This window comes from Chiloscyllium plagiosum, unplaced genomic scaffold (genome assembly GCF_037043375.1).
Source record: "Chiloscyllium plagiosum isolate Xiang-an unplaced genomic scaffold, Cpla_swu_hap1 HiC_scaffold_10, whole genome shotgun sequence".
NCBI classification, from domain to species: Eukaryota; Metazoa; Chordata; class Chondrichthyes; order Orectolobiformes; family Hemiscylliidae; genus Chiloscyllium; species Chiloscyllium plagiosum.
In genome coordinates, this window is record NW_028270148.1 from 118543022 (window position 1) to 118569939 (window position 26918).

Sequence of the window (26918 nt, forward strand, 5' to 3'; positions counted from 1 at the left end):
GTCCTGGCCGTTTCTGGAAGTTTCGCCGCCTCAGAGACGCCGCTTACCTGGCGCTCGAGAGCTCACTACAATCCGGCGCCATCCTCCGTCCCAGGGCCCCGTTCCGCCGCCATCCTCCATCCAAGGGTTCCGTCCTGCTGCCATCCGGGTCCGTCCTCCAACTCAAGGCCCAGACCCGGTCTAAGCGATGCCAGAGAAAAGCGACAACAAAGGCCCGAACAGCGCGACCAAGGGAGTTTATCAGGACCGTGAGAAACCGGCTCAGATCCGCTTCAGCAACATCTCCGCCGCTAAAGGTGGGGCCGGGTGGGAATATGACCTGCCGCGCCGGGGCGGGGTGTGTGGAGTGTCGGAGAAACAGGGGGACACGGCGTGGTGGGGGGAAGGGTGAACCCATTGTGGTTTGTTTGTGGCGCCCCGGGGTGTGGAGAGAAAGTTCACGATATGGAAGAATATGTGGAGACTGTTCACCGTGAGGTTAAACCTCAGTGTCCCAGCTTCAGCCATCCGTCCACTCTCTGGATAAATGCTGCACAAATACAGATTCCCTCCCCTCAGCAGACTTCATTTTAAGTTTAATCGATGTAAATAAGGGTAATCTTAAAAAGTAATTTTTAAAAAGGTTTGTTTGTCTTTCAGCTGTTGCAGATGCCATACGGACAAGTCTTGGCCCAAAGGGCATGGATAAAATGGTACATCCTTATTGCATTTATAATTTAATCTCATGCTTTTCTGTCCTAAATATGTAAATACTCCTTTGCCTTCTGTCTCCTTTTCAAGCAGCAATTAGGTTAATGCTTAATACTTAGCTTACTTATGCAAATGTTATTGTGCCACCTAACCTTCATAAATCATTGTATATCTGTGGTTAAGTCACAGGCCTCCAGTCTGAAAAACAACCCTCCACCAGTACCCTCTGTCTTCTACCTTTGAGCCAGTTCTGTATCCAAATGGCTAGATCTCCCTATATTCAGTGAGATCTAACATTGCTAATCAGTCTCCCATGGGGAACCTTGTTGAACACCTTACTAAAGTCCATATAGATCACATCTACTGCTCTGCCCTCATCAGTCTTCTTTGTTACTTCTTCAAAAAACTCAATCAAGTTTGTGAGACATGATTACCCACGCACAAATCCATGTTGACTATCCCAAATCAGTACTTGCCTTTCCAAATACATATCCATCCTATCCTTCAGGATTCCCTCCAACAACTTGCCCCCACCGACATCAGGCTTACTGGTCTATAGTTCCCTGGCTTGTCTTTACCACCCTTCTTAAACAGTGGCAGCACGTTTGCCAACCTCCAGTCTTCCGGCACTTCACTTGTGACTATCGATGATACAAATATCTCAGCAAGAGGCCCAGCAATCACTTCTCTAGCTTCCCACAGAGTTCTCGGGTACACCTGATCGGGTCCTGGGGATTTATCCACCTTCAACCATTTGAAGACATCCAGCACTTCCTCCTCTGTAATCTGGGCATTTTGCAAGATGTCACCATCTATTTCCCTACAGTCTATATCTTCCCTATCATTTTCCACAGTAAATACTGATGCAAAATATTCATTTAGTATCTCCCCCATTTTCTGTGGCTCCACACAAAGGCTGCCGTGCTGATCTTTGAGGGGCCCTATTCTCTTCCTTGTTACCCTTTTGTCCTTAATATATTTGTAAAAACCCTTTGGATTCTCCTTAATTCTATTTGCCAAAGCTATCTCATGTTCCCTTTTTGCCCTCCTGATTTCCCTCTTAAGTATACTCCTACTTCCTTTATACTCTTCTAAGGATTCACTCGATCTATCCTGTCTATACCTGACATATGCTTCCTTCTTTTTCTTAACCAAGCCTTCAATTTCTTTAGTCATTCAGCATTCCCCATACCTACTAGCCTTCCCTTTCACCCTGACAGGAATATACTTTCTCTGGATTCTTATCTCATTTCTGAAGGCTTCCCATTTTCCAGCCGTCCCTTTAACTGTGAACATCTGCCCCCAATCAGCTTTGAAAAGTTCTTGCCTAATACCGTCAAAATTGGCCTTTCTCCAATTTAGAACTTCAACTTTTAGATCTGGTCTATCCTTTTCCATCACTATTTTAAAACGAATAGAGTTATGGTCGCTGGCCCCAAAGTGCTCCCCCACTGACACCTCAGTCACCTGCCCTGCCTTATTTCCCAAGAGTAGGTCAAGGTTTGCACCTTCTCTAGTAGGTACATCCACATATTAGAAAATTGTCTTGTATGCACTCTCCATCTAAACCTTTAACAATATGGCAGTCCCAGTCGATGTTTGGAAAGTTAAAATCTCTGACCATGACTACCCTATTATTCTTACAGATAGCTGAGATCTCCTTCCAAGTTTGTTTCTCAATTTCCCTCTGACTATTCAGGGGTCTATGATACAATCCCAATAAGGTGATCATCCCTTTCTTATTTCTCAGTTCCACCCAAATAACATCCCTGGATGTATTTCCGGGAATATCCTCCCTCAGCACAGCCATTCCCCCTCCTCTCTTGCCTCCCTTTCTATCCTTCCTGTAGTATTTGTATCCTGGAACATTAAGCTGCCGGTCCTGCCCATCCATGAGCCATGTTTCTGTAACTGCTATGATATCCCAGTCCCATGTTCCTTACCATGCCCTGAGTTCATCTGCCTTCCCTGTTCGGCCCCTTGCATTGAAATAAATCTTCCTGAAGGGCCTGTGCCCGAAACGTCGAATCTCCTGTTCCCTGGATGCTGCCTGACCTGCTGTGCTGTTCCAGCAATAAAGTTTCAACTTTGATCTCCAGCATCTGCAGACCTCACTTTCTCCTTGAAATAAATCTGGTTTAATTTATTAGTCCTACCTTGTCCCTGCCTGCCCTGACTGTTTGATTCACTTCTGTTCTCAACTGTACCAGTCTCAGATTGATCTCTTTCCTCACTATCTCCCCACCTTACTAGTTTAAATCCTCCCAAGCAGTTCAAGCAAATTTCCCTGCCAGTATATTAGTGCCCTTCCAATTTAGGTGCAATCCGTCCTTCTTGTACAGGTCACTTCTACCCAAAAAGAGATTCCAATGATCCCAAAAATGTGAATCCTTCTCCCATACACCAGCTCCTCAGCCATGCGTTCATCTGCTCTATCCTCCTATTTCTCCCCTCACTAACTCGTACCACTGGAAATAGTCCAGATATTACCACCCTTGAAGACCTCCTTTCTAAATTCCTGTCTAACTCTCTGTAATCTCCCTTCAGAATCACAACCTTTTCCCTTCCTATATCGTTGGTTCCAATGTGGGCAATGACCTCTTGCTGGCCCCTCATCCCCCGTGAGAACATTCTGCACCCTCTCTGAGACATTCTTGATCCTGGCACCAGGGAAACAACACACCATTCTGCTTTTTCTCTGCTGGCCACAGAAACGTCTGTCTGTACCTCGGACTACAGAATCCCCTAACACAATTGATCTCTTGGAAGCCGCTGTACCCCTTGTTGCATTAGAGGCAGTCTCAATACCAGAAACTTGGCTTTTCGAGCTACAATCCCCTGAGAATCCATCAACCCCTACATTTTCCAAAACGGCATACCTATTTGAAATGGGTATATCCACAAAAGACTCCTGCACTAGCTGCCTACCTCTCTTACCCTTCCTGGAGTTAACCCATCTATGTGACTGTATCTGAGACTTAACCCCCCCCCTTTCCTATATCTGCCATCCATCACATACTGTTGCTGTTGCAAATTCCTCATCGCTTCTATCTGTATCTCCAATCAATCCACTCGATCTGTTAAGATTTGCATCCAACAGCATTTTTAACAGATATAATCTGCAGTAGCCTTTAAGCTCCCACATCTGACAAGAAGTACATATCACTGCAAAGGCCATTTTTTCTCCCTCACAATCTACAGACCCAGAAAATAACACCGTCTTATTCCTCTACTAAACACTGCCCCAGGTTAAATTAATAGCTATGGCTTATATTTTAAGTATATTCAAGAGACTTCTCTCCAAAAACACACAATCAAGAAAGAACCCACTGTACTGAATAATACAGCCTTTCTCTTGGACAGACTTAAAACAACAAATAACTTATCTGATTCTGTGAACTTCGCCCAAACTGGTTCCTCCAAGATTAGTTGTGAAATTCACTGTCTGTTAATTTTCCCAGATGCACTCTGATATCCAGCGACACATGAATTCAAAAACAGCAAAGGCAGTGGCTGTGCAGGTTCTCTCAGTCTCTCTCTCTCCTGCACTGTCCTCACTATGTGCTTTTTTTGTTTGCTCTTGATATACAGCAGAAAATGGACCTTCGGTACATTTCGTCCATGCTGACCAGATATCCAAAATTAATCTAGTGTTTTATGCAATATTTAGAAGGCATCGGCTTGGGTACTTTAATAGGAAGGATTTAGAGGGATATGAGCCAAATGCCGGCAAATGAGATTCTAGAAGCCTTCTAGAAATCCAGATATACTATATCTTCAGGCTTGCCATTAACCCCACCTTCGAAGACTTCTAGCAAGTTCGTCAAATGTGATTTACCCTTCATAAAACCACATTGACTAATGGATTGTATTTTGACTTTCCAAGTGTTTTGTTATTACTTAATGAGAGTATAGCTGTTTCCCAATGCTACATGGGAAATTTCCTACTTTCAGCCGTTTGTTGAATAAGAGTATTGTATTAGAATTTTTCAAATCCACTGGAGCCTTTGCTGCATCCAAGGCATTTTGGAATATTAAAACTAATGGATCCACTATGAGTGTTGCCATTTCGTTTAAGACCCGAGGATATAGGCCATAAGGCCCGAGGACCTTGTCTGCCTTCAACCTAAATGGTCTGCTCAGTCTTCTTTCCCTGGCAATTGTTCTGAGTTCCTCCCTTTCTATAACCTTTGCATTACCTATTAGATTTGGGATGGCAATGAAAACTGAAACAAAATATTGATTCTGCGTTATCCATGACTAACTCTCCAGTCTCTCCCTCCAAATTCACTTTGTCTACTCTTTCATCTTATACACCAAAAGCTTTTGCTATCTATTCTTATATATTGCATTGGTTTTGCTTCATAATTTACTGTTTGGTAATCTTTTGATCTTTAAACATTTCCCAGTCCTTCAGGATGCCACTGGCCTTTGCAATAGTTTTTGTCTTAGTTCTTTCCTCAACCATAGATGTTTCTTCCTCCTCTTCAATCTTTGTTCCTTTGGACCGTAAGAAATAGGAGTGGAAGTAGGCTGTTTGGCTCTTTGAGCTTGCTCTGTCATTCAGTAAGATCATGGTTGATCTAACAATCCTCATATCCACAACTTCAACTCAGGAAAAAAAAGTCTCCTCATTTCAGTCTTAAATTTGTCCCTGTAGCTTTGTAAGAATTCTATATGTTTCAATGAGATAATCTCTCATTCTTCTAAACTCCAGCAAGTAGAGTTCCAGTTTTTTTAAACCTTGCCCATAAGATAGTCCCTCCATACTGGTGATCTTAGACTGAGCCTTCTGAACTGACTCTAATGAAACAATGCCTTAAGGGAATCAAAGCTGCTCACACCACTCCAGATCTTCATCAGCATCTTTTACAGTTGCATTAAAACTTCCTTGCTCTTACAATTTCAAGAAGATGAGATTGTATTCCATTAGCCTTCCAGATCACCATCTGCACATGTGCAAGCTTTCTGTTTCGTGCCAAAGTACCCCCAAGACTGTTTATGTTGTAGCTTTCTGCAGTTTTTGTATATTTAATTCATACTCTGTTATAGAGTCCTCGAGATGTACAGCACAGAAACAGACCCATTGGTCCAACTCGTGCTTGACGACCAGATATCCCAACTGAATCAGCTTGGACCAGCCCATATCCCTCCAAACCCTTCCCGTTCATATACCCATCCAGATGCCTTTTAACTGTTGCAATTGTACCAGCCTCCACCACTTCCTCGGGCAGCTCATTCCATACATGTACCATCCTCTCTGTGAAAAAGTTGCCCCTTGGGTCCCTTTTTTTTTGTAACTTTCCCCTCTCACACTAAACCTATGCCCTCGAGTTCTGGACTCGCCAACCCCAGGGAAAAGACTTTGCCTATTTACCCAATCCATGCCCCTCATGATTTTATAAACCTCTATAAGGTCACCCCTCAGCCTCCGGCGCTCCAGGGAAAACAGCCCCAGCCTATTCAACCTCTGTATAGGTCAAACCCTCCAACCGTGGCAACATTCTTGTGAAACTTGAAAGGGTTCAGAAAAGATTTACAACATCTTTCCGATAGCAAGGAGACCTTTATTTGTTCTCCCTTGTGAAATGAACAACTTCATGTTTTCCTACATTATACTGATATCAACATGTTACTCGCGCACTTTATCAATATCTCTCCAAACTCTTTGCATCCCTCTCTCAACCTTTATTTCACACATTTTTGACTTCTGTAAATTTAGCTGTAAGTACATTAACTTCCTTCCTCAGGTCATTAATATGTATTGTAAACTGTTGTAGTCCCAGCACTGATCTCTGAAACCCCACTAGTTGTGGGTCACCAACCTGAAAATGCACCCATATCCCACTCTGTCTCTTGCCTATATGCCAGTTCTCTTATCCATGCCAGTCTACTCCCTTGAACATGGTAGACTGTTGTCTTAAAATTTACTGAAGTAAATTACTTTATTAAGTACCGTGTTGAGCACTCTGGAAATTCACAGCACATCTACTGATTCCTCTTGATTCACTCTGACTCAGACTTCCTCTGAAAACTAATAATCTGACATGATTTCCTTTTCATGAAGCCATGTTTGACACTGCTTGACTAAATTGATCTTCTAAATATTCTACCATTACTTCCTTAATTGATTCCAATACTCTTCCAACAATATAATGTATTTTATTTGGGATCAATTGAATATCTTCTTAAACACCTGCCAATGTTCATCAACTGTCCACCTTTTTAGTCTTTCTGAAAATCCATTTGTGCCAGATCAGTCCTCGTACCAATGTAATTATCTTTTATTTAACTCAAAAATGCTGGTATGGGACTCTCCAGTTTCACATCCTCCAATTGCATTTGAAATTCTAGAAGCCTGTGTTCATTCTTTCCTAGAGGAATCTTTAAAATGGGCTCACCTCATTGCACAAGACAAATCCATAATTGATAAAGGGTCCTGACCCAAAGCGTCAACCTTACTGCTCCTCCAATGCTGCCCAACCTTCTCTGCTCTTTCAGTTCCACATTTTGTTGACATTGACATCGTGCATCTGCAGTCCTTACTATCTGTGTAATTGCTACTCTGGTTGATTCCCAACATATTGTTCTAAAGAAAACTCTACATTTACTGAACCTTCCCTTGAGGCTGTCTTGCTAATTGATTAATCCAGTCTATATGCATATTAGCATCACCCATGCTGTACATCCTTTTTGTAACAAAAAGGTACATTATTTTCTGCTTTATACTGTCCACTACTGGAACCACTGTTTTGGGGAAGTATAGATTACTACCACCAGGGACTTCTTTACTGTTGCTCATTTCTACTGAAACTCCTTTAAAGTTTTGATCTCCACTATTGATTTCTTTTTTATCTCTACAGCACTGATCTAGTCCTTTACTGACAAAAATACACTACTAAAGGGGAGGCAATGGCCTTGTGGTATTATCTTTTGTCTGTTAATCCAGAGACCCAGATAATGTTCTAGAGATCTTTATTTAAACTTGGCTATGGCAGATGGTGGAATTTGGATTTTTTAAAAAAATCTCTGAGTCTAATGACGACAGTGAATCAATTGTCCGAAAAACCTATCTTGTTCACTAATGTTCTTTCGGGAAAGAAACTGCCATCCTTACCTAGTCTGGCCTACTTACAGATGTTTATAAAATCATGAGGGGGCATGGATAGAATAAACAGTCCAAGTCTTTTCCCTGGGTTGGGTGAGTCCAGAACTAGACGGCAAAGGTTTAAGGTGAAGGGAAAGATTTAAAAGGGACCTCAGGAAATACTTTTTCACGCAGAGGGTGGTGTGTGTATTGTATGAGCTGCCAGAGGACGTGGTGGAGGCTGGTACAATTGCAACATTTAAAAGGTATCTGGATGGATATAGGCATAGCAAGGGTTAAGAGGGATATGGGCCAAGTCCTGGCAAATAAGACTAGATTAATTTAGGATATCTGGTCAACATGGACAAGTTGAACCAAAAGGTCTGTTTTAGTATGGCTCGAATTTAGCTCGATGATGTGTGACTCCAGACCCACAGCAATATGGTTGACTTAATTGCTGTCTGGTCAATCAGGAATGGGTAATAAATGCTGCCTTGCCAGTGATACCCTTATCCTATCAATGAAGTAATAAAAATTTCTATTATCTCCTTCCAAAACAGAATACCACAAGATATTCAGTTCCCAAACCTGGTCTCCCTGCAACCACATCTCAGTAATGGCAACTAAATCATATCTGTTTGTCTCTAAGTTCAAATCAGAGGTGTGCACCAATAGCGAGGGTCCCAACATGGAGTCCTACAAAGCCCACTTAAAACAGACTTCTGACACAGAAATATTTTACCATCAACCTTTACCTCCTGACTGTTAGCCAACTTTGGATCCAGTGTGCCTCTTTGCTTTGGATCTCATGGGCTTTTATTTTTTTGACCAGTCTAACATGATGGACAATCAAAAGTCTTGCAAAAATCAATCTTTGACCGTGTCAGATGCATTGCTCTCGTCAACACTCCTGGTCACCTCATCAAACAAATAAATTTATCAAACACAACTTTCAATTAACAAACCTCTGGCTAACCCTGATTAGTCAATGGCTCACCAAGTGCAGATATATTCTGTCTGTCAGAATTCGGACTGATAACTTCCCCACCTCTGAGGTTAGACTGACTGGCCTGTAATTGCCTGGATGTATCCCTTTGCTGCCATTGTTCCAGTATTAGAAGTCTTATATACCTCTTCTATGGCCAGTTAAGATTTGAAAGTTTATTGCTAAGATCCTTAATATCTTCTCCATGGTCTCCCTCAACAACCAGGGATACATTTCATCTGGGACTGTGAATTTATCCACTTCGCAGGTTGTGAAACTTGCTAGTACCCTCCTATCTGTTAACTTTTCTTGTTACACTTACACTCTGTTATCTGCAAGAAGCTGCTCCTTGCCCATTTTGGTTAAATCATATCTCAACCTTTATTCCTGGCCCCTCCTTATATTTGTCGACAGAAAGAGTTACAATGGACAAAGAACAGGGCCCAATGTATGAATATCAGCGTTCTCTTATAACGGGTACACTGAGAGCTGGAATTGGTTGTTGAGCATAATTAAGTGTTCCAAGTTTCAGTAATGGAGAACCTTGCAGAAATGTATTCCTGGTTCTGATTTCAAGGAGAACAAAGTTCTGTACTGAACAGATTTTGGTTTTTAAAAACCTATAGTCCTCATCAGCCCACATGAACTGATAGGTTTTGTAAGATGGAGAAAATGTTTGGAGGAGCCTCTTGGAGACACACAAAATAGGCATAGGGTTGGGCATTTGGCCCTTTGAGTCTGCTGGCCATTCAGTCTGGTCATGGTTGATCATTCAACTTGTTCCTGTGTTCTCCCCATATCCATGGATCCCTTTTGCCCTCAGAGCTATGTCTAACTCCTTGAAAAAACAATATTTTGGCCTTAACCATTTCCTGTGGCAGAGAATCCCATGAGTTCACCTATTTCAGGGTGAAGAAATTTCTCCTCTGTCCAAAATGACCTACCCATATCCTTGGTCATCAGGAACACCCTGTCTGCATTTACATCTTGCAGTACTAATGGTGTCAAGTCTGTCGTAATAATGCTAAGCTGGTGGGGACAAGTTTATCATTGAAAAGCACTGGGGCACAGTAATGGTGGGTTCACATCTGTCAACATATAACAGTGGGGTACAGTGAGCTTTTGGAAGGTCCTGCACAGGAGACTGAAAGGTAAGAGTCAGTGGAAGCCAAGGAAATTTTGCAAATGGGATCCACAATTGGCTGAGTGGCAGGAAGCAGAGAGGCATGATTGAGATGTTTTCTGATTGGAAGTTGTGTCCCGTGGGGTGCCACAGTGTTGGAGTCATTGTGGCTTATGGTTTATATAAATGGTTTAGAATTGTATGTAGGAGGGCTGATTTAATAAGTTCGCAGATGATTCAGAAATTACTGGGTGTTGTGGTTCTGTTCGCCGAGCTGGGAATTTGTGTTGCAGACGTTTCGTCCCCTGTCTAGGTGACATCCTCAGTGCCTGGGAGCCTCCTGTGAAGCGCTTCTGTGATCTTTCCTCCGGCATTTGTAGTCGTTTGAATCTGCCGCTTCCTGTTGTCAGTTCCAGCTGTCCGTTGCAGTGGCTGGTATATTGGGTCCAAATCGATGTGCTTATTGATTGAATCTGTGGATGAGTGCCATGCCTCTAGGAATTCCCTGGCTGTTCTCTGTTTGGCTTGTCCTATAATAATAGTGTTGTCCCAGTCGAATTCATGTTACTTGTCATCTTTGTGTGTGGCTACTAAGGATAGCTGGTCGTGTCACCATCTAGCCACGAAACGACACGACCAGCTATCCTTAGTAGCCACACACAAAGATGACAAGTAACATGAATTCGACTGGGACAACACTATTATTATAGGACAAGCCAAACAGAGAACAGCCAGGGAATTCCTAGAGGCATGGCACTCATCCACTGATTCAATCAATAAGCACATTGACCTGGACCCAATATACCGACCACTGCAACGGACAGCTGGAACTGACAACCGGAAGCGGCAGATTCAAACCACTACAAATGCCAGAGGAAAGATCACAGAAGCGCTTCACAGGAGGCTCCCAAGCACTGAGGATGTCACCTCGACAGGGGACAAAACGTCTGCAACCCAAATTCCCAGCTCGGCGAACAGAACCACAACAACGAGCACCCGAGTTACAAATCTTCTTTCAAACTTTGAAAAATTACTGGGGCTGTAAATAATGGGGAGGATAGCCTTGGAGGAGGATATAGACGGTCTGGTCAGATGGGCTGATTAGTGGCAAATGGTATTCAATCCAGATAAATGTGAGGTGATACACTTGGGCAGAACAAACGAGGCAAGAGAATACATGATTAAGTACATGAATAGGAATGGTTTGGAGGGATACGGGGTCAGGTGCAGGCAGGGGGGACTGGTTTAGTTTGGGATTATGGTTGGTGTGGACTGGTTGGACCAAAGGGTCTGTTTCCGTACTGTATTACTCTATGCTCCCTATCTCTGGAAGTAGTCATCTCCTTGGTGTTGTGCACAGGCAACCATTTCAGCAGTTCATTTGTTACAGGAACAAGTCCAGATTAGATTGGAAAGCATTTGGTTACTTTGAGATATCTCTGTGTGATCCAGCAAAAGCCTTGGCTGTTTCAAGGTCTCATGGCTGTCAAATTAAGAACTACAACCTGTAAAAGGAAGGTGTTTTCTCATTGGTGTTCAAAATATGCTGGGCCACCACCTTGTCTTAGTTTGAGTAGCTTCAGAATGGTGGAGCAAGTGTGCTGAATACTAAAATGCAAATTTGAGATGCGTATATTTGAGGTTCGAATTGTAGGCGTTAGTGAACTCTTTCCAAGCATTCCCCCATCTTTAAGGACCGAGCTATCTGTGCATTCACTGACTTGTGTGTTTGCCTGTGTCTTAAGAACTGTACGTCAAAATTGATACCAAGTGCTTGGTGACAGCATCCTGTGGAAATAGTTGGGAAATATGCAAATTCTTCCTTTTCCCCATCCAACCTCCCCTCATGGTCTCAAAAGGTTGTTCAGATTACTTGCTAGCTTTTACAGAAATATAATTAGTCATGCAGAGTGCAATTTCTCTTTGGGTTTTTTGGAAGCTGATTTTATTTCTCTTTTCAACATTCTTCTCTCCTCCCTCCCCAGATCCAAGATGGAAAAGGTGATGTTACCATTACCAATGATGGAGCAACTATATTGAAGCAAATGCAAGTTTTGCACCCAGCGGCAAAAATGGTCAGTGTTGTGAATGTTGTCTATGATTCTTCGATAACCTTCTAAACACTGAATTAGCTTTCTGCAGCAATTAATTAGAAATATTTTTGAATCTAACACCACTTTGTGTTGTATCTTGTACATTCATTTCCATATTATGATTGAACGTTTTAATCATGAAAGATCTGTGAGCTGGCTGTGGTGTTCATTTATTTCATCATAAACACTCATTTGTTTCACCTTTTTAATAAACAGTTGCCAGTTAAAACTTGCAAAATTTCCAGGCTTGTACTTTTTGTTTTCTTTGACTTAAGCTGGTGGAGTTGTCAAAGGCTCAGGATGTGGAAGCTGGTGATGGAACCACGTCTGTTGTGGTAATTGCAGGAGCTTTGCTTGACTACTGTGCTAGACTGCTTCAAAAAGGTATGTATTACAAGAAATGTATTCAAACTGACTCTTAGTATCAATATACAGAGGAACCTCGATTATCCGGCAAGATCGCAAGGTCCCAATGCTGGCCAAACTGTTACCCAGCATTTGATTAATTGAGCGAAATATTCCCTGTCCTTTGGATAATTGAGGTTTCTCTGTATACTTAAATATTGGGTTGAAGCAGTTTTGTCACATTTCATGCATAGGACAAAAGCCAAAGAACTGGCTATTCAATCCAACCAATGCATACTGATGTTCCTCCCCAACTTCCTTTGATCTTTGCTCATTCTAATCTATCATCATGACCCTTTATTCTCTTCTCTCTCATTTGCTTAGCTAGTACTCCATTAAATGAATTGATACTGACCATTCAATTGCCTAGTCTGGTAGCATGTTAAGCATTCTCACCACTCTGGGTGAAGATTTTGTTGTGAATATCTTGTGGATGTTTTCCAGTGCTGCTCTTCCCCACTGAAAAATGATTTTTCTGTGTATTTATTTCCATCGCCTCAAAGCTCTGTTGGGTCAACCTTTTAACCTTTTTCAAGAGTAAGGAGACCTAGCCTACTACCCCTATATACCCATGCATTTCTAATGACATGGGCAGCATGGGGGCACAGTGGTTAGCACTGCTGCCCTCGCAGTGCCAGAGACCCGGGTTCAATTCCCTCCTCAGGCGACTGTGTGGAGTTTGCACATTCTCCCTGTGTCTGCGTGGGTTTCCTCCGGTTTCCTCCCACAGTCCAAAAATGTGCAGGTGAGGTGAATTGGCTATGCTAAATTGCCCGTAGTGTAAGGTAAAGGGATAAATGTAGGGGAATGGACCTGGGTGCATTGCGCTTCGGTGGGTTGGTGTGGACTTGTTGGGCCAAAGGGCCTGTTTCCACACTGTAAGTAATCTAATCTTCCCTGTACCCTTTCTGGGGTCAGTCATTTTATAATATGGTGACCAGAATTGCATGTGGTACTGTGTGGTTTAAACCAAGTTTAATATGAGTTGAGCATGAGTATATTGGCTTTTTTTTTAAAGTAGAAAAACTTGAATTTGAGACTTGATTTGTCTAAGCTAGTTAATATCCTTGTCTTATTTATGACTTTTTTTGCAAGGACTGATTTGATAGCTGTGTCTTCTTTGCACTTGCTTTCAGTTCAATCTATCTGGATTTCATCTTTTAATATCCATTGTACTGCCAACAGCTTTGATTCAGTCTTCACCCTGGCTCGACTTTTGTTTCATCTGACTCCTATTACTCCTGCTTAAAAGTCTTCAAACGTACCCTGACCTTTCTCCCTCTGCCCCACCACGATCAGTCATCTGCCATTGCCTTAGTTTGGTTCAAAACACTCCCAGCCCTCTTCAATCCTCAATGAGTTCAAAACTTGACATGATAGTGATCCCTTGGTGGTAGTAACAAACCTTTGAACATGTGGAAGGTATTCTGTGTGGCTGAGGTCTTAAGCTAACTCCTGTTTTAATTCTCAGCACTACTGAACCCCAAGAGAGCACTTCCTCAATTCCTATTAAGCACTTTTGTTGTCAAGCTCTGTGCCATTCCCTTCTTTATGGATAATAACACTTCAGCATTGTTTCCTCCTTAACGCAGACTATTTCGATCTTTTGTTCAAAATAATAAAACAAGATTATCTCCAGTTTTCATTGTTTCCTTATTATTTGTCTGTAGGTATTTTTGTATGCTCTTTTAATGCCTTTGCACAATATTGTCAGTTCTTGTAAATTGAGGATTATATTCAGTATCTTGTGGGTAATCTAATCAATTGTTTCTCTAATTGGAGTATCTGTTTCTAAAACCTGTCACCTGTTTTCTTTCACTATTAAATGGTTTTTTGAGAAGGTGACCAAACATATAGATGAGAGTAAGCCGGTTGATGTGGTGTATATGGATTTCAGCAAGGCGTTTCACAAGGTTCCCCACAATAGGCTATTATACAAAATGCAGAGGAATGGGATTGTGGGAGATATAGCAGTTTGGATCAGTAATTGGCTTGCTGAAAGAAGACAGAGGGTGGTGGATGATAGGAAATGTTCATTTTGAAGTCCACTTCCCAGTGGTGTACCCCAAGGGTCGGTGTTGGGTCCACTGCTGTTCGTCATTTTTATAAACTACCTGGATGAAGGCGTAGAAGGGTGGGTTCGTAAATTTGCAGACGACACTAAGGTCAGTAGAGTTGTGGATAGTGACGAAGGATGTTGTAGGTTACAGAGAGACATAGATAAGCTGCAGAGCTGGGCTGAGGGGTGGCAAATGGAGTTTAATGTGGACAAGTGTGAGGTGATTCATTTTGGTCAGAGTAACCGGAATGCAAAGTACTGGGCTAATGGTAAGATTCTTGGTAGTGTAGATGAGCAGAGAGATCTCAGTGTCCCGGTACACAGATGCTTGAAAGTTGCCACCCAGGTTGACAGGGTTGTTAAGAAGGCATACAGTGTTTTAGCTTTTATTAATAGAGGGATCGAGTTCCAGAACCATGAGGTTATGCTAAAGCTGGACAAAGCTCTGGTACGGCCACATTTGGAGTATTGTGTACAATTCTGGTCACCGCATTGTAAGAAGGATGTGGAAGCTTTGGAAAGGGTGCAGAGGAGATTTACTAGGATGTTGCCTGGCATGGAGGGAAGGTCTTAGGAGTAAAGGCTGAAGGACTTGAGGCTGTTTTCGTTGGAGAGAAGGTGGTTGAGGGGTGACTTAATAGAGACATATAAGATAATCAGAGGTTAGTTAGGGTGGGCAGGGAGAGCCTTTTTCCAAGTATGGTGACGGCGAGCATGAGGGGGCATAGCTATAAATTGGTGGGTGATGTCAGAGGTAGTTTCTTTAGTCAGAATAGTAACGGTATGGAATGCTTTGCCTGCAACGGTAGTAGATTTGTCAAGTTTAAGTACATTTAAGTCGTCATTGGACAAGCATATGGACATACATGGAATAGTGTAGGTTAGATAGGCTTCTGATTGGTATGACAGGTCAGCACAACATCGAGGGCCGAAGGGCCTGTACTGCGCTGTAATGTTCTATTTTCTATGATTTCCTAGGGCGCTGTTATGGTGCAGTGAGAGTGTCCATACCTCTGGACCGAGGGGCTCAGATTCAAGTCCTGCCTGCTCCAGAGGTGTGTTACAGCATCTCTGAACGGGTTGATCAGAAAAATGGGTTAAATAAATAGTTGCCTGTCTTTTACTGTTTTGACCATTTATTTCCAACATTTTGCTCTCTCTCCCAATTGATTTTGATTGTTTTCTTTAACGTCCTTAAAACTCTTGTTTGCAGTTCTGTTTTATGAAATTTGGAGATCTGCTAATCACATGCTTAAGTCTTGTCTTAATCACCTTTATTTTGCAAAATTAATTGATCAATTTTGTTACAGGGATCCATCCTACAATCATATCTGAGTCTTTCCAAAAGGCCTTAGAAAAGGGTGTAGAGGTTTTGAATGGCATTGCTCAACCTGTGGAACTAAGTGATCGAGAATCTCTCCTGAACAGTGCTACCACTGCTCTCAGCTCCAAAGTAAGAACAATTGCAATTGTGTGATTCATACTGATAACTTCTATCTTATTAATAGGCTTTGCAACGTAAGTATTTCAAACATGAAAAATATTGTACATCACAAGTCATCTCAATTCCAGTAGCTTACTTGCACTTTTACATTGAAAATATTATTGAATTACATTGAATATATCACCAGTTTACCATTTTAAAGTCACTTGATTATCATACTCATTGCACATCAGGCAAATTTCTCTTGGCTCATTGGTGAGATGCAGATTTGTTCATGGTTATTCATTCAATTAGGAGTGTTATTTGGAAAACTTCAAATCAAATCATTAAACAAAGGAATCTTGGCTTCATAGCCTTTGCTGCGTCTGGTGTACAGAGAACAGTATGGCACAGTACATGCCCTTGGACCACGATGTTGTGCCAAGCATTTATCTTAATCAAAGATCAACCTAACCTATGCACCCCTTAATTTGCTGCTTTCCATGTGCTTGTCCAGCAGGCATTTAAATGTCCCTGACTCTACTATCACTGCAGGGGTATTGCATTCCATGCACCACCACATTGTGTAAAAAAAAAAACTGCTTCTGACATCTCCCCTACACCTTTCTCCATCACCTGAAAGTTATGACTCCTTGTAACAGCCATTTTTGCCTTGGGGGAAAGTCTCTGGCTATCTCCTCTATGCTTCAGTACTTTCTATACCTCTATAGAGTCACCTCTTTTCCTCCTCCAGTGTGAAAAGCTCTAGCTCACTCAACTTTTCTTCATAAGACATGTAATGTACTCAATTACTTTCTAATATCTTGTGTGAAATAAACTGAATTGACCACTTTGGGGACCTAAAGAGGGAGAGAAGAGTTGTTCACTTTTGGCTGAAGTTGCTTCCAAACATTTGAACCTGTCTTTTGCACTTAGATACTGGATTTCTACTGTGGCTGAAGATGAGGATATCCTTGTTAGATGCCTGATTGCTTGTTGCCACTCGTCTTAATTGTAGGGCTAGCTAGCTATGGTCTGATTTGTTCACTCTGCCCTCTGTTTTTAGAATACTGTTCAGGCTTCAGTAGGTTACACTTTGAATTCTCAGGTGCTGCTTAATACTTGGAGTGATGAAGTGAAGAATGTTGCAGAATGTGTGCTTGGCCAGTTTGTGTCAGCGCACTGTTCTGTTGCTGATGATACAAGAAATATTGTACGTGTCCACAATTCAGCTGCTATTGTCATTATGTAATTGTACTTAATGTCATATTGTGAAAGATTTTCTGACTTGATGGACTGTACTGTGGATAGATGTGGAGAAAGTGAGGTCTGCAGATGCTGGAGATCAAAGTTGAAACTTTATTGCTGGAACAGCACAGCAGGTCAGGCAGCATCCAGGGAACAGGAGATTCGACGTTTCGGGCACAGGCCCTTCCTCAGGAATGAGCAGAGAGTGTTCAGCAGGAGAAGATAAAAGGTAGGGAGGAGGGACTTGGAGGAGGGGCGTTGGAAATGTGATAGGTGGAAAGAGGTCAAGGTGAGGGTGATAGGTCGGAGTAGGATGGAGGCGGAGAGGTCAAGAAGAAGACTGCAGGTCAGGAAGGCGGTGCCGGGCTGGAGGGATCCGGCTGAGACAAGGTGGGGGGAGGGGGGATGAAGAAACTGGTGAAGTCCAAGTTCATCCCCTGCGGTTGGAGGGTTCCCAGTCGCAAGATAAGACGCTCCTCCTCCGACCGTCGGGTTGTTGTGGTTTGGCGGTGGATGAGTCCAATGACCTGCATATCCTCGGTGGAGTGGGAGGGGGAGTTGAAATGCTGTGCTACAGGTTGGTTGGGTTGGTTCGTCCGGGTGGCCCAGAGGTGCTCTCTGAATCGCTCCGCAAGTAGGCGGCCTGTCTCCCCAATATAGAGGAGGCCGCAGCAGATGCAGTAGATGATGTGGGTGGAGGTGCAGGTGAATCTGTGGCGGAAGTTTCCTTTGGGGCCTTGGAGAGAAGTGAGGGGGGAGGTGTGGGCGCAAGTGTTGCACCTCCTGCGGTTGCAAGGGAAGGTGCCGGGAGTGGAGGTTGGGTCGGTGGGGGGTGTGGATCTGACAAGGGAGTCGCGGAGGGAGTGGTCTCTACGGAATCTGACAAGGGAGTCGCGGAGGGAGTGGTCTCTACGGAATCTGACAAGGGAGTCGCGGAGGGAGTGGTCTCTACGGAATCTGACAAGGGAGTCGCGGAGGGAGTGGTCTCTACGGAATCTGACAAGGGAGTCGCGGAGGGAGTGGTCTCTACGGATCTGACAAGGGAGTCGCGGAGGGAGTGGTCTCTACGGAATCTGACCCATTAGTCCAAGAACTCCCCACCTACGTTCGTGACACCACCCACGCCCTCCACCTCCTCCAGGATTTCCGCTTCCCCGGTCCCCAACGCCTCATCTTCACCATGGACATCCAGTCCCTGTACACCTCCATCCCCCATCACGAAGAACTCAAAGCACTCCGCTTCTTCCTTTCCCACCATACCACCCAGTACCCTTCCACCGACACCCTCCTTCGACTGACTGAACTGGTCCTCACCCTGAACAACTTTTCTTTCCAATCCTCCCACCTTCTCCAAACAAAAGGAGTAGCCATGGGCACCCGCATGGGCCCCAGCTATGCCTGCCTCTTCGTAGGGTATGTGGAACAATCCATCTTCCGCAACTACACTGGCCCCAACCCCCATCTTTTCCTTCGCTACATTGATGACTGTATCGGCGCTACCTCGTGCTCCCACGAGGAGGTTGAACAGTTCATCCACTACACTAACACCTTCCACCCCAACCTCAAATTCACCTGGACAGTCTCGGACTCCTCCCTCCCCTTCCTAGACCTTTCTGTTTCTATCTCAGGCGACCGAATCAACACTGACATCTACTACAAACCAACCGACTCCCACAGCTACCTGGACTACACCTCCTCCCATCCTGCCCCCTGTAAAAACGCCATCCCATTCTCCCAATTCCTTCGTCTCCGCCGCATCTGCTCCCAGGAGGACCAGTTCAAAATACGTACAACACAGATGGCCTCCTTCTTCAAGGACCGCAATTTCCCCCCCGACGTGGTCGGCGGTGCCCTCCACCGCATCTCCTCCACTTCCCACTCCTCCACCCTTGAGCACCGCCCCTCCAACCGCCACCAGGACAGAACCCCACTGGTCCTCACCTACCACCCCACCAATCTCCATGTACAGCGCATCATCCGCCGTCACTTCCGCCACCTCCAAACAGACCCCAGCACCAAGGATATATTTCCCTCCCCTCCCCTATCAGCTTTCCGTAGAGACCACTCTCTCCGCGACTCCCTTGTCAGATCCACACCCCCCACCGACGCAACCTCCACTCCCGGCACCTTCCCTTGCAACCGCAGGAGGTGCAACACTTGCGCCCACACCTCCCCCCTCACTTCTCTCCAAGGCCCCAAAGGAAACTTCCGCCACAGATTCACCTGCACCTCCACCCACATCATCTACTGCATCCGCTGCAGCCGGTGTGGCCTCCTCTATATTGGGGAGACAGGTCGCCTACTTGCGGAGCGATTCAGAGAGCACCTCTGGGCCACCCGGACGAACCAACCCAACCAACCTGTAGCACAGCATTTCAACTCCCCCTCCCACTCCACCGAGGATATGCAGGTCATTGGACTCATCCACCGCCAAACCACAACAACCCGACGGTCGGAGGAGGAGCGTCTTATCTTGCGACTGGGAACCCTCCAACCGCAGGGGATGAACTTGGACTTCACCAGTTTCTTCATCCCCCCTCCCCCCACCTTGTCTCAGCCGGATCCCTCCAGCCCGGCACCGCCTTCCTGACCTGCAGTCTTCTTCTTGACCTCTCCGCCTCCATCCTACTCCGACCTATCACCCTCACCTTGACCTCTTTCCACCTATCACATTTCCAACGCCCCTCCTCCAAGTCCCTCCTCCCTACCTTTTATCTTCTCCTGCTGAACACTCTCTGCTCATTCCTGAGGAAGGGCCTGTGCCCGAAACGTCGAATCTCCTGTTCCCTGGATGCTGCCTGACCTGCTGTGCTGTTCCAGCAATCAAGTTTCAACTGTGGATAGATGTACCCCGTTATGTACATTGGGTGAAGTTCAGGTCAAGTAGACTGATCATTTGCTTGTGCTTGTTCTTTCGGTTCTAGAGACAGGTGAAGTGGTGATATTCCTAGGCTTGAGGGATGTGAAATCCTTTTTTGAGTACAGTATCTTGTCTGCCCTTTGTGACCTCCTCACTGAGTAGAGGCAGAGGTGTATGCTAGGTAGCAATCACCAGATGGTGTCCCTGGAATTGTTTAATCAGATAGATAGTGCAAGACTTGATTTGCAATTTCTGTTGTATGCTCTTAGAGTAGGCCCTACTTGATTATATATCAATGTGCCTATTTCTGAATATGTTCTGTGGCTGGAATAGAAACTTGAGTTTGTTAATGAGGATGTTTGGAAAGTGAATAGCTTTGCTGAACAGCCTGTAGGAAACTTGGGCATTAATGTCTAAATGAAAGAGAAGTTTTTATTAGATTAAGTGCCTAAGTCTTGCTGTGCTATGATACGTTGTCCCTGAGAAGTAAGTCTCAATTTTAAGATTTTTTTTCAACCTGACAGTGAAGGGTTCAAGTATGTAATAGAGCAGAGACAGACAAGAGGACCACACAATATTTGGTAGGGGGCAGGAGGGATAATATTTGAAGGGGAGATAAAAATGTCTAGTTTTCAGAAGAAAATTAAGAATTTAAAATTTTGACTTGTTTCCAAAATGGCAGGAATAAAGTTAAGATTCCCAGATGTGTGAAAGTACAAAGGGGAGACATGACTAATAAAATGCTTTAAATAATTAAAACTGAATTTTGTATTGTATAGGTTGTTTCTCAGTATGCCAGCCTTCTTGCTCCAATGAGTGTTGATGCAGTAATGAATGTAATCGATCCTGCAACTGCTAGTAGTGTGGATCTTCGCGATATCAAAATTGTCAGGAAACTAGGGTAAGAACGAGTATTTGAGTATTTATAATTCACATATTGTCTCCTTGAGTTAGCTACCGTTGTCAGTTTATCTAATTACAGAAATTTGGAACTGAAAATTAATGTCACCGTCCTTTTTAATGAGATTTCTTTTCCTGTAACACAACTCAGCCGTAACACCAAACCATGAAATCTTAGTCCTACAGGTAGTAAATTGAGAAAATGTTTTTAAAAAGATGACAAGCTTTTATCATTCTCTCTATTTTTGTTTCTTAATTTGTTTGCATCTAATTTGACTTTACCACTCTCCGTCATTTGTTTCTTGTTGTAATTCTTCAATCCCACTTGGTGATATCAGAAATGATGAAACTGAGGGCCTGCGGTTCCAGTTCCCATTTGGTCTTACTCACTTTCAAAACTGACAAGTGCACCACTAATTGTCATCAACTGAGTGCACTGAGGTATTCTTCCTTCAATAAAATTTAAGCGTTCACTTGATTCCAGTTAAATAAGCCAGTTGTGATAGCAAATTAATGAAGCACCTTTTGCATGAATTTCTTTCATTTTCTCATTTTTCTTGAATTTTTAGCATTTTGAAGTCTGCATTCTGCGCTGAAATGTGTTTAATTGTGATGGGTTAATGTGATTTTCAAATAAGTTTTGTCAACTTTGGTTATTTGCAATACTGGAACAGTAAGGTGATCATTCTTTCTTATTAGCTCATTTCCACTCATATTAGCTTCACTTGATGTACTCAGGAATATCCTCCCTAAGTCCAGTCGTAATGTTATCCTTAACCAAAAATGCACTCCACCCTCTCACGCCACCCTTTCTATTTTTGCCATATCATCTCTACCCTGTAACAATTTGCCAGTCCTGCCATTTCCTGAATCATTTTTCTGAAAAAGCTATGATATCCCAGTTCCAGGTTCTCAACAATGCCCTGAGTTCATCTGCCTTACCCATCTGGCCTTTTGCATTGAAATAAATGCTGTTTAATTTATCAGTCCTACTTTGTTCTCTGCTTTGCTCCTGTGTGTCTTGACTGTTTAACTTGCCCCTCTTCTCTAGTGTACTAGCCTCAAACATAACTCCTTTGGGGCATGGCCTCCCAATTGAGATTCAACCTGCCCCTTATACAGGTGTTTCTGCCCGAGAAGAGATTCTAATGATCCAAAAATGTGAATCCTTGCCCTCAGCACCAGTTCCTCATCCACGCACTTGTCTTCTGCCTCATCATCCTATTTCTACTCTCTCGCATTATCTATCTCCTTTTAACAATCACTTCCTCCACCACTAATGCAGTGGCAGCAGTGTCTTCCATTTTGAAGATTGACTGCAACAACACACTAAGGCCTATTTTCACCATCCAAATATGTAACCTCAACAGTTGCAAGTTCCTATCCAAACGACAGACCTTTCCAATTAGGAAATATATCTCTGTTACTTCGTGCCATTGGATCAAATTTCTGATCTTCCCTTGCAGCACTGCAGCAAGATCTGCAGTGGTCAAGATGACAACATACCACCTTTTATCAGAGCGGTTAGGGATGGCCAATAAATAATGTTGTCTAGTAAGTTGCACCTATACCCATGAATGATTATTTTAAAAAGTTGCTTTCATATTTTGGTCATTAATTGTCACATGAATCACCTTGATTGTAAAAGTCGTCTCCTTCCCTCCAGTTATAATCAAGCAGTTGTGCATTACAGCTGAGTGTGGATTTGAGTCCTCACTTAGCAGATAGCAATTCAAAGCAACTTAGTCTTCACAAGTGGCATTTGTTTTTTAAATTCATGCTGTTTTTAAAAATTATAAAATCGATCTTAAATCATCAAAATTTGTCTTGCAGCGGAACAATTGATGACTGTGAATTGGTGAATGGACTCGTTCTGACTCAGAAAGTAGTTAATGCGGGTGTCAGCCGAGTGGAAAAGGCTAAGATTGGGCTCATCCAGTTCTGTTTGTCTGCTCCAAAGACTGACGTAAGTATATTTCTGTATAATTTAGCTGAAGCATTAAATCACACAATTAGCCTTCAGATTTTAACATACTTCATTGATCACAGCATTCCAAGTCTTATGAAAAGCAGAATGCAGTTGTGAAAGTGTTATCTTGTGTGAACTGTTCGTTTAAAGCAACAGGCTCCCTGCTTGCGTGCATGTTAAGGTGCATGATCTATATGTCACAGCTTACTGATGATTTTCGATTGGAATGACCACAGATTCCACTTCCTCCTTAAAGTATATTGATAACTCTGTTATTTAAACTGTTTCCTGATTAAGATAAATATCAAAGCAAGATATCTGAAAGCACTCCAATTATATCTATGTGGGAGATTCTAGTCCTAATGCAAAACCATGAATGTGAGTTATTCTTGTCATTTTCAATACATTGCCTGCATGATTAAATACTAACTCAGGACTGCCTTCTTGCAAACTCTTTCAGTTAGAATTTTTGGAAAACATGCATTCTATTCTTGTTGCTAAGTCCTTACTGACCTACAACATACAAAGAGTCCTTAACATTGCAAAATATCCAAAAGGTACTCTTAAAGGACCATTTTGCGACAAAGTTTCATGTGGAGCCATGGGAGGTAAAATGCTATTTTAGTGCATGTTCCTGGTTAATCTATCAAATATGTAGCTCTGTTAATAGAAGTCCTGTTTCTGCACTGTAGGGATTCTATGAATCTATAAATAGGTTGAATTTACCAGTTTTATCACACTCCGGCAGAGGTAGTACACCTGTTGGCATGAATTTGGGATCAGCAGCTACCTGGCAATTACTTGCCACTGTTTTCCCTGTCTGATCTTTTATCAGGCCAACAATTTGGGCTGCATTTTTTTTTTACAAATTAATTTTTTGTGCATCACATCCAATGGCTTCTGACACTTAGAGTACTCACTAAAGCTTTGGACAAAATAATGATTGGTATTCTCAACTGAGATTTTGTCATTAACTTTAATTTTAAATTTGATATGTGTTACAGATGTCATTAAGCTGCTTCCATTATTGTGCTCTGGAGTGTCAGCCAATTTATGCTCAGGATTTTGGTGTGTAATTAAGAAGTTCTGTAAAGTTTACTTTCTTCTGTAGATGGAAAGCCAAGTTGTAGTTTCTGATTATGCCCAAATGGACCGCGTGTTGCGTGAAGAAAGAGCCTACATTTTGAACTTGGTGAAGCAGATCAAAAAAGCTGGTTGCAATGTTCTGCTGATTCAAAAATCAATTCTGAGGTAATTTTGAGTTAGACGTGAATCTGTACCATATCTACTTGGGTAATGTTTTGGGAATAGGCATATATGATATATATTTATCAAGCTGGCCACTCTCATTCTTATACAAATTTAAAATATGATCTTCTGATCATGCCATTTATGGGGTACTTGGAAAGTAAAGAGAGTGAAATACAATGTGAAATTTGAACACTGGGCATAAATTAGAGCCTTGTCAGCAGTTATTTAACAAAATTACTTCTGAAATGTGTCCTCTCAATCAGTTTGCAAAGTCTATGTCTAAATGTTTTTATCAGTTTCAACAAGTTGATGCTAGTCCAAAGTGTACACCATTCATTGACAATAATGCAAAGATTATAAGTGTTATGGTTGTCAAATTGTATGGTGGGCAGGGTTTCAGTTTACACTTGAGTTTTAATGTGATTTGGGTTTAATAAACATGTGTTCTATTCTTTGGCAATGGCACCTCCAAGATCTTTGCAGAAATGCATTAACTAAATGCTGTATGAGTTTTTTAGCATTATTCCTGTTTCTCGAGCCAAGCTTCCTATTCCTTTAGCCGTGCAGTTTTGATTCTATGATTCTATGACTATTTCAGTTTTAGTCATACTAGTCTATGTTCACACTATTAATATTTTTTACAGGGATGCACTTAGCGATCTGGCCTTGCACTTTCTTAATAAGATGAAGATTATGGTCATCAAGGATATCGAGAGAGAAGATATTGAGTTTATCTGTAAGGTACAAAAGACTTATGTGACAGTTGTGATGAAATTTAATCTTTTTTTTTGAAATCTTGGCAGTCAGTTTTATATTCTATTCTTTGATTATTACTTACAAGCCAATAAATATTCATTTCCTTCCTAGACTCTTGGCATAAAACCAGTTGCTCATGTTGACCAGTTCATGCCAGATATGTTAGGCACAGCAGAGTTGGCAGAAGAAATCCGTTTGAATGGTTCTGGCAAACTGATCAAGGTAATAATGAGCAATGCCTATGGAAGTGAGCAACTATTTCCGTTCCGGCTACATTGAAGCTTCAATATTGGCAACAATTGTAGTTGCCTAGTTATGCAAATATGATTGCTTTTTGCTGTAGATTACTGGCTGTGCAAATCCAGGGAAAACGGTATCCATTGTAGTCAGAGGGTCCAATAAATTGGTAATGGAAGAAGCTGAGCGTTCCATTCATGATGCTCTCTGTGTCATCCGCTGCTTGGTAAAGAAAAGGTAATTTTCCTGCAGTGCTCTTACTCTTATTTTTCTTTTGGCTAGTGTTTAATTTTCTAATTCAGAGAATATTTCCAGCGTATTGTCAAATATTATTAGAGCAGATGTTTGTGTTTAAATCTGAGGCTAGAATTTAAAATCATACCTTTCAAGGGAGAGGTTAACAGTTTGACCATTGATGGGAATTAATTTGGCTTTTTTGTATATATTTCGTTTGTCTATTTTTAATTCCTTAATCACATCTGGATTTTATGGTTTGAAGTAAATGCTGTCTTTAAATTTGTATTTCAGAAGTTAGTGTCTTCTCATGCTATTGATAGTAAGTTGGTGCTCTGACTATTTGGTTCCTTTTCGTAGTCGTGGTACCCCTCCATGCAAGCCTAATAGTCGATTTATATAGAATGTGCATGTTTTGATTTTTCTCTTTATACTTGAGTAAAGATTACATCATTAAATCTTGAGAATTCTGAACGGGGGTTTAAAAGCAGTATGAATTCGGAGAAAAGCTCTGACCAATTGAAACTAATTATTTCTGGAATTTATATAAAGATTTACAAAACCACTAATTTTGTCCATCATAATTGAAGAACAATGTTTTTGACACTGAGCAGAATGAATCATGGTGTGGTGAACACAATGATAGGATCAACATTTTATTGAAACAAATTATTGTATAATCCACTGAATTCATATCTTTTTAACAGGGCTTTGATTGCTGGAGGTGGAGCTCCTGAAATTGAGTTGGCAGTACGCTTAACTGAATATTCCCGTACTCTTAGTGGCATGGAGGCATACTGTGTACGTGCGTATGCTGATGCCTTAGAGGTTATCCCATCTACTTTGGCTGAAAATGCAGGTCTTAATCCAATTTCCACTGTCACAGAATTGAGAAATAGACACGCACAAGGAGAAAAAACTGCAGGAATTAATGTCAGAAAGGTGAGACCTGCATTCAGAATATTTTTTGTTGCTGGGACGTTTTTGAAGGAAAATACAAGTGAACAGAAACTACATTTGGTTTTGCTTTATTTTTCAGGGTGGTATTTCTAACATTCTAGAGGAGCTGGTTGTGCAACCTTTACTTGTCTCCCTCAGTGCCCTGACACTTGCTACAGAAACAGTTCGTAGTATCCTGAAGATTGATGATGTGGTAATTGTTTCATTATAGTATGGTTGGGGTGGGGGTGAGAATGAAACTTCGTTCACTGTCATAGTTCTTCTAAAGCAATTACGGTCAAAAATGAGTAGAAAATTTGTCTGATCTGTAGATATAAAAGTATTGGGTTTCAAATTGTTTGCTGCCATTATTAATGCTGCTTATTGTTTGATGTCTGTTCTGAGACCATAATGTTTTTCATGTAACTTGATTCCTGGCTTGTAATAATTTGGTTTACTTTCTTTCCCCAGGTTAATGCACGATAGATGCAACAGAAGTGATTCAGATGTCTCAAATCCCCGTGTTTATCTGCTGTGCCAACTTGTGATTGAGCACAACCTTTCTGATGTTTCATCATAATGCAGAGTTGCTACATGTTTGTGTTTACTAACTGTAGTAATGCTTTAACTTAATAAAATATTCAAAGTTTGAAATTCAA

The 26918-nt window shown here is 42.2% G+C and overlaps 1 protein-coding gene across 1 annotated transcript; it reads left to right on the top strand.

Moving 5' to 3' along the window:
• The first annotated feature begins 14 nt into the window (after window positions 1-14).
• cct4 (chaperonin containing TCP1, subunit 4 (delta)) lies at window positions 15-26918 on the top strand. Its single transcript, XM_043704242.2, has 14 exons — window positions 15-296; window positions 640-692; window positions 11871-11960; window positions 12254-12362; window positions 15753-15895; window positions 20753-20874; window positions 22707-22839; window positions 23954-24093; window positions 24738-24834; window positions 24961-25071; window positions 25193-25323; window positions 26028-26262; window positions 26360-26473; window positions 26731-26918. Exons 1-14 carry the CDS (start codon window positions 188-190, stop codon window positions 26743-26745), a joined length of 1602 nt encoding a protein of 533 aa, XP_043560177.1. The 5' UTR covers window positions 15-187; the 3' UTR covers window positions 26746-26918.

Bases quoted from the DNA above. Each gene is read 5' to 3' on its own strand.
- cct4 (XM_043704242.2), top strand. From the start codon at position 188: ATGCCAGAGAAAAGCGACAACAAAGGCCCGAACAGCGCGACCAAGGGA. The intron at 297-639 runs GTGGGGCCGGGT...TTTGTCTTTCAG, and splicing joins CAACATCTCCGCCGCTAAAG to CTGTTGCAGATGCCATACGG. The intron at 22,840-23,953 runs GTAAGTATATTT...TTTCTTCTGTAG, and splicing joins TGTCTGCTCCAAAGACTGAC to ATGGAAAGCCAAGTTGTAGT.